The sequence below is a fragment of the Chiloscyllium plagiosum genome, chromosome 13 (genome assembly GCF_004010195.1).
Source record: "Chiloscyllium plagiosum isolate BGI_BamShark_2017 chromosome 13, ASM401019v2, whole genome shotgun sequence".
NCBI classification, from domain to species: Eukaryota; Metazoa; Chordata; class Chondrichthyes; order Orectolobiformes; family Hemiscylliidae; genus Chiloscyllium; species Chiloscyllium plagiosum.
Genome location: NC_057722.1, coordinates 34,268,864 through 34,277,708, shown reverse-complemented (window position 1 = coordinate 34,277,708; position 8,845 = coordinate 34,268,864). Strand labels below are relative to the sequence as shown.

The 8,845-nt window shown below is 39.3% G+C and overlaps 1 protein-coding gene across 2 annotated transcripts in view; it reads left to right on the top strand.

The window, feature by feature from the left end:
* The window catches only part of LOC122555901 (transient receptor potential cation channel subfamily V member 6-like), a 53,712-nt gene that overhangs the window by 16,194 nt on the left and 28,673 nt on the right, over nt 1-8,845 (top strand). For both annotated transcript variants that reach the window (XM_043702166.1, XM_043702165.1), the window contains exon 6: nt 4,975-5,073. In XM_043702166.1, the coding sequence (XP_043558101.1) occupies nt 4,975-5,073 (99 nt within the window). The remainder of the gene's footprint in view (nt 1-4,974; nt 5,074-8,845) is intronic.

Below are 8,845 nucleotides of genomic sequence, written 5' to 3'. Positions count from 1 at the left end.
CAGAGGGTGATACGTGTATGGAATGAGGTGCCAGAGGAAATGGTGGAGGCTGTTACAATTGCAACATTTAAGAGGCATTTGGATGGGTATATGAATAGGAAGGGTTTGGAGGGATATAGGCCGGGTTCTGGCAGGTGGGACTAGATTGGGTTGGGATATCTGGTCGGCATAGACAGGTTGGACCAAAGGGTCTGTTTCCATACTGTACATCTCTATGACTCTATGAGTAATATCCTAACAATTAAGGAGAGTCAAGGGGCAGAGTTGAGTATGGTAGCCATTACAAAAGAGAAAGCGCTAGAAAAGCTAAAATGTCTAAAAATTGATAAATTTCCTGGTCCCGATGGGTTACATCCTAGAGTTCTGAGGGAGGTGGCTGAAGAAATAGTAGAGACGTTTGTTGTGATCTTTCAAAAATCACTGGAGTCAAGGAAAGTCCCGGATGAATGGGAAATCACTGTTGTAACTCTCTTGTTCAGGAAAGGATCAAAACAAAAGATGGAAAATTATAGGTCAATTAGCCTAACCTCAGTTGTAGATAAAATTCTAGAGTCCATCGTTAAGGATGAGATTTCTAAAATCTTGGATGTGCAGGGTCGGATTTGAACAAGTCAGCATGGATTTAGTGAGGGGAAGTCATGCCTGACAAACCTGTTAGAATTCTTTGAAGAGGTGACAAGTAGGTTAGACCAGGGAAACCCAGTGGACGTTAGCTACCTATACTTCCAAAAGACATTTGATAAGGTGCCTCACAGGAGGCTGCTGAGTAAGGTGAGGGCCCATGGTGTTTGAGGTGAGCTACTGGCATGGATTGCGGATTGGCTGTCAGAAAGAAACCAGAGAGTTGGGATAAAAGGATCTTCTACGGAATGGCAGCTAGTGCAGGGTTCGGTGTTGGGACTGCAGCTGTTCACTTTATAATATAAATGATTTGGATGAAGGGACTGGGGGCATTCTGGTGAAATTTGCCAATGCTACAAAGTTAGGTGGACAGGCAGGTGGTTCTGAGGAGATGGGGAAGCTGCAGAAAGATTTAGACAGTTTAGGAGAGTGGTCCAAGAAATGGCTGAAGAAATTCAACATGAGGAAACGCGAGGTCTTGCACTTTGGAAAAAAGAATATAGACATGGACTATTTTCTAAATGGTGAGTGAATTCACAAAACCAAAGTACAAAAGGATCTGGGAGTGCTAGCCCAGGATTCTCTAAAGGTTGACTTGCAGGTTGAATCCGTGGTTAAGAAAGCAAATGTCATTTACCTCAAGAGGGTTGGAATATAAAGCCAGCAATGTGTTACTGAGACTTTATAAAGCTCTGGTTAGGCCCCATTTAAAATACTGTGTCCAGTTTTGGGCCCCACACCTTAGGAAGGACGTACTGGCACTGGAGCGTGTCCATTGGTAGGCTTAGCATACAATGAATGGCTAAGGATCCTGGGATTGTATTTGTTCGAGTTTAGAAGGTTGAGGGGAGATCTAATAGAAACTTACAAGATAATGCATGGTTTAGAAAGGGTGGACACTGGGAAAGTTGTTTCCATTAGCGGGGAGACTAGGACCCATGAACACAGCCTTAGAGTTAGAGGGGGTCAATTTAGAATGGAAATGAGGAGATATATTTTCAGCCAGAGAGTGGTGGGCCTGTGGAATTCATTGCCACGGAGCGCAGTGGAGGCCGGGACTTTAAATGTCTTCAAGGCAGAGATTGATAAATTCTTAATCTCGCAAGGAATTAAGGGCTATGGGGAGAGTGCAGTAGGTGGCACTGAAATGCCAATCAGCCATCATTGAATGGTGGAGTGGACACAATGGGTCAAATGGCCTTACTTCCACTCTTGTGTCTTATGGTCTTATGGTCTTATGGCTGATCTTAGTCTTCACGTCCACTTTCCCACCTCTTCTTAGATCCCCTATTCCCTGAGAGCCCAGAAATTTGTCTACCTTTATCTTAAACATATCCTATCATGATGTATCCAAAGGAGGATTGTTGGACTGTATTCATAACAGGCTACTATTTGAAAATTAGTATTGCAACTGTCTGCTACTTGTCTGTTAAGCATTTCTGTTTCCATACTATCATATAATCTCAAAATCCTATTGGACTCCTTGTCTTACCCATTGCAGTCTGCAAACAGGAGGAAGATCTTACTTTGTGTTTGATTAAACCTGTCTCCAATGGGAACCTGACTGAGTCATCAAGTTTCCTGGGATACAGATATTTTCTTGCTTAATGAAAGATAAGGGCGACACAAATGGTTCAGACACCCAATGTGACTCTCACCAAGACAGCTGATGTCCTAAGTAAGTGTGTGAGAGAAATGGCACAGGGAAGATGGCATCTTGGCACCAATGAGGAAAGGGAAAGGAGGACCAAGGTTGGCATGAGGAAGCAACTTTATTGTGGAGCAGAGGCCTACATTTCTCAGGGCCATCTTCTGCTTAAGTACCTCTCAATAAAATTTACCCGTCCCAAGATCTGCTGAATCCCGACATTCAAGAACATTGCAGAAGTTGGACACAGAGTCAGGATGTCAGGCTCTGGAATGCCATCCCATTTTGCTTTTGTTGGTTAGCAATCCTTTCTAAACTAACAACATGGGAAAATTCTGGCCCAGGTTCTGGGTGAACATGGCAAATAATCGTGCGTCTTGTTGCGAAATCAAGACTGAAAAATTGTGAAATTGACAACGGAGGGACTAAGAAAAGATTGTAAATTTAATGTCAAAACAAGTACAGAAAGAGAAATGAAGCAAGGGAATGAAAGATTGCACCAAAAGAGAGTCATAGGGTCATACAGCACAGAAACAGACCTTTCGGTCCAACCAGTCCATGCCAACCATGTTCCCAAATTAAATAGTCCCACCTGCCTGCGCTTGGCCCATATCCCTCCAAACATTTCTTATTTATGTACTTGGAAAAAGTTACAGAAAGAAAAAATCAAATCTAAAGCTTCCCATTTTAAAATCTGCAACAATTGTAACTTGAAAGACTGTGATTTCATACTTTTGGTTATTCATTTTTAATGTCAGAGTGATGACTAGCAGTATTTCATACATATTACATGGTTAAAGGAGTATTTGGACTGAAATGGACAAGATTTTACTTTCTGTGGCGAGTTTGTTTTTTCGAGGGAGTCATAGAGACATACAGCATGGAAACAGACCCTTCGGTCCATCCCTTCCATGCCGACCAGATATCACAACCCAATCTAGTCCCACCTGCCAGCACCCGGCCCATATCTCTCCAAACCCTTCCTATTCATATATCCATCCAAATGCCTTTTAAATGTTGCAATTGTACTAGCCTCCACCACTTCCTCTGGCAGCTCATTCAATATACATATCACCTTCTGCATGAAAAAGTTGCCCTTTGGATCTCTTTTATATCTTTCCCCTCTCACCCTAAACCTATGACCTCTAGTTCTGGACTCATCCACCCCAGGGAACTTTGTCTATTTATCCTATCCTTGCCCCTCATGATCTTATAAACCTCTTTAAAGTCACCCCTCATCCTCTGATGGTCCAGGGAAAACAGCCTGAGCCACCCAACCTCTCCCTATAGCTCAAATCCTCCAATGCTGGCAACATTCTTGTAAATCTTTATTGAACCCTTTCAAGTTTCATAATACTTTTGATAGGAAGGAGACCAGAATTGCACACAATATTCCAACAGTGGCCTAACCAATGTCCTGTACAACCGTAACATGACCTCCCAATCCTGTACTCAATACTCTGACTAATAAAGGAAAGCATACCAAACACTTTCGTCACTATCCTATCTACCTGTGACTCCACTTTCAACGAGATATGAACCTATACTCCAAGGTCTCTTTGTTCATGTGAAGTTGCTTTATTTGTGTATTATCTTTATTCAGATAATACACAAATAAAACAACTTCACATAGTTCAATTAATTTCCATGGCAGGGTGATGCTTTTGCAAAGCTAAAAGAGAACATAACAAGTTTTGGATATTTACAGCTTAACCATGCATCTGTCACCTTAAATTGCTGTAGAATTTGTGCATAAATGACAATGAATGCCATTAGGTGCAGCAAATTCTGACCCAATAAATACATGACGACAATTTATTTTAGAATTACTCATAAAAGGGAAATGGCTTTCTGCCATTTCAAATAGGTGGCCAGTTTATCACGAAAATATTAATGATTCTTAACAGCTGCAATGTCAAGAATTACTATAGAAGATAAAAGTGCGCAAACCTTCCCTAGCAACCACCGAAAAGCCATAAAGTGTTCTATTGTTGCTCATTAGGAAGATAGTAGGGCAACAACAAAAGTAATTAATCTTTAGAGGAATTGGAGCCTGGCTGCATAAATCCAGAATGGATATCATAAGATCAGAAAAGACACAGACTACAATAAATAAAATATCCCGTAATATATGCCCACTTAAGGAAACTGGACATAGACTATATTTATTATGGGAGTGAATTTCACATACTCAACAATCATAACTTTGGTATTGATTATATTGAGTACTTGGAGGATTTTCATTGAAGATATGTTAGCTGAACAGCAGAATTTCTGTGGAAAATCCCCACATATTTTGAAATTTTTATGTTGGATTAAATTGGGAATGCATTATATTGTAATATTGTGTTCTTAAAGTATACAGGAAGTGACCAATTATATTACCTGAACAAACTGTCTCGCTTGTCATTCTGACTCCTGATTTGTACTTCTCTTTGAAATTCTGATCTGAAATGTGGCCTTGCCTGATGGATTTCACAGCAATAGAGCACTATGCTTAAGTATAGACATTCAACATTCAAACAATATCAAGTGGGGAATAATCTTTTCACATATTTTTAAATTTCAAACCTTAACAGTAATCTATTCAAACTGTCTATCACAATGATTATCAATGGTAAACTGATGAACTAATATTGTTTATAGTTTTAATTCAATTTTACACATTGTAGAGTCTATTTTTGACCATATTGTCTTATCCACAGGTGAATATTTGTTGTCATTTGCAGCGTGCATTGGCAATGAAGAGATTGTCAGAACTCTTATTAAACACTGTGCTCCATTAGAGGCACAAGATTCCTTAGGTAAGTGTTCCATAATTGCTTCAAGAATTGTGCCTAAATTACCTAAGGAATGTATATTTTATTAGTTATACTGCATGGAAACAGACCTTGGCTCATCACGTCCTGATGTCTATACATCCCAATCTGACCTAATCCCATTTGCCAGCATTTGGACCATATCCCTCCAAACCCTTTCTATTTATGTACCCATCCAGATGACTTTTCAATGTTTTAATTGTACCTGCCACTACCATTCCTCTAGCAAAATGACATCCCAATTCCCAATTTGTCTGACCTAAATGCAACATCTCGCATTTATTTAAATTAAACTCCATCTGGCGCTCCTTGGACAATTGGCCATCTGATCAAGGTCCCATTGTATTCTGAGATAACCTTCTTCACTGTCCACTACACCACCTACAGGTCGTTCTGGTATAGCATGCATTTCATCAGTGTGACTTGGCTATAATACAATTGTGATTGATGAATTGTGGACACTGTTTGAATAACACAAACCTTCTGCTGAATGGGTATAGCGATTTCCTATAGCAATCTTCTACAGTGTAATTTTGGTGTCATCTGCAAATTTACAAACCATACTTCCAAATTATTTATATAAGGGATGAAAAGCAGTAGACCCAGGACCGATCCTTACAGCACACCACTGGTCACAAGCCTCCAGTCCAAGAAGCAATCCTCTACCACCACCCTCAAGCCAATTTTATATTCAATTGGTTAGTCCCCCACATCCCATGTGATCCAACCTTACTAACCAGTCTACAATGCAGAACCTTGTGAAACACTTTGCTGAAGTCCACATTGACAATTTCTACCAATCTGCTTTCATCAATCTTCTTTGTCATCTCTTCAAAATACTCAATCAAGTTAGTTAGAAACGATTTCCCACACACAAAGCTGCATTGACTATCCTTAATCAGACCTTGCCTTTCCAAATGCGTGTAAATCTTATCCCTCAGAATCACTTCCAACAACTTACCCATTACTAGATAAGGCTCACCAGTCTATGATTTCCATGCTTTTCCTTATAACTTTTGCTTACCTCTAATTGCACACATTTAGGAAAATCCATTCCTTTCACTGTTTGATGGTTTAGGCTGAATTTGAGTCTAGCTCAGCCAAGAACTGAACTTTGCAACCTGTATTGTTAGCAGCCTTGAAATGTTTCACTTCCAACTTTGTAGCATTAACAGCCTCTGTCTCTAGCTAGTCTTTATCTAGTCTTATCAGGGCTGATTGGGAATTATAATTTTCATATGTTTAATATGCAATCCTAAACAAGAGAAAAATATTTCACTATCAATAAAACAATAATACCAGTTTACAACATTAGCAAAATCAATCCCGGTCGTGAACAAACTGAAACAGAAATTACAGAAAACTTAGCAGGTCTTCAGGCATTCTGAAAAATAGTCCCAAGCATTAACTCTGCTTTCTTTTCATAGATGCTGAGTTTCTTCCCATCATTTTTTCCATTAGTTTCTATTTTTATTTCTGTTTTCCAACATTCACAATTCTTTAACTTTTTTTTTGCCTGGTAGTTAAGATATTTGTATGCATTTGCTACTGACGGGTAGTGGAACACTTATCATGGTGAACTTGTTCTTGGTGCAAAATTACTGAATAGCTTCAGATAACTTTGCCAGAGACACAGTCCTCTAAAAGTGTTATTAATAAAGCCTTGGAAATTATGCCTCAGGAGGTGACTAAATTAGGAGCAAGTGAAAACTTTCCAATCATTTTCAAATAAGACACATGAGTGTCCTTAATATCATACTAAAAGATTTGATAATAGGTAATATCTATTAAAACCTAGCCATTGCCTATGTCCACAACAGATATACATTCCTCTAAAGCACAGACACTCAAAAGGAAAGGTAAATCAACCATAGTTAACACGAGTTAAAGATTTCATGAGATTAAAGGAAGTGGCTTATAAAGATGCCAGAAAAAGAAGTAAGTCTGAAGACTAGGAGCAACTGAAATCCTAACAAAGGACAACCAAGAAGCTGTTCAGGAAAGGAGGATATAAATGCAACTTATCGAGGAATGTAAAGACGGACAATGAAAGCTTCTTTACATGAGTGAAAAGGAAAAGCTTTACTGGGGTAGAAGTGGGCCCATTTAAGGTAGGGACAAGAGAATTTGTAGCAGAGATAGGAAATGATGCAGAATCTAAACAGTTAGTTGGTATCTGTCTTCACAAAAATCTCCCAGAAACATTCGGAAACCGAGTCACTTACAAAACTGAAAAACTAAAAAAATTTAATATCAATATATATACAAGTATAAGGTTAACTGGTTTGAAGATTGATAAACCATAAGACAAGTTATGCTTCATCCTAGGGTATTGAGGAGGTGGATAGTGTGATAATGGATGCATTAGTGGTTATCTTTCAAAATTCTATAGATTCCAGAGAGCTTCCTGCAGACTAGGAAGTAACAAATGTAACTTTGCTTTTTAAGAAGTGAGGAAAGGGAATCTGAAATACAGACCTATTAGGTTGACATCAGTAGAAGAGAAAATTTTAGATTCCATTATAAAGAACAAGGTAACTGGACATTTAGAAAATAATGGTAATATTGGGCAGAGTCCCATTGATTTATAAAAAAAGAAAACATGCTTGCAAACTTGTTGGAGGTTTAGAACATTACAGCGCAGTACTGCCTTTTGGCCCTTGATGTTGTGCCGACCTGCAGAACCAATCTGAAACCCATCTTACCTATACTATTCCATTCTCGTCTGTATGCCTATCCAATGATCATTTAAATGCCCTTAAAGTTGGCAATACTACTACCATTGAAGGGAGGGAGTTCCATGCCCCTACTACTCTCTGAGTAAAGAACCTACCTCTGACATCTGTCCTATATCTATCACCCCTTAATTTAAAGCTATGTCCACTTGTGCTATCCATTGCCATTCAAGGAAACCTGTCTAACCTTCTGATTATCTTATATGTCTCAAATAAGTCACCTCTCAACCTCCTTCTCTCTAATGAAAATAACCTCAAGTTCGTAAGCTTTTCCTCATAAGACCTTCCCTTCATACCAGGCAATACCCTAATACATTTCCTCTGAACCCTTTCCAAAGCTTCCATCCTTCCTACAATACGGTGACCAGAATGGTACGCAATACTCCAAATGTGGCTGCATCAGAGTTTTGTACAGCTGCAACATGATCTCTTGGTTCTGAAACTCAATCCCTCTACCAATAAAAGCTAACATACCGTATACTTCTTAACAATCCTATAAACCTGGGTGGCAACTTGCAAGTATCTATGTACCTGGATCTCTCTGCTCATCTACACTACCAAGAATCTTACCATTAGCCCAGTACTCAGCACTCCTGTTACTTCTTCGAAAATGAATCACCTCACACATTTCCACTCAGCCCAGCTCTGCAGCTTATCTATATCTCTCTCCACCGTCACTATTCACAACTCTACTGACCTTAGTATCATCCACAAATTTACTTACCCATCCTTCTATGCTCACATTCAGGTCATTTATAAAAATGACAAACAACAGTGGGCGCAAAACAGATCCTTGCGGTACACCACTAATAACTGAACTCCACGATGAATATTTCCCATCAACTACCACCCTCTGTCTTCTTTCATCTAGCCAATTTCTGATCCACATTGCTAAATCACCCTCATTCCCATGCCTCTGTATTTGTGTAATAGCCAACCGTGGGGAACCTTATCAATGCCTTATTGAAATCTATATACACTACATCAACTATTTTACCCTCATCCACCTGTTTGGTCACCTT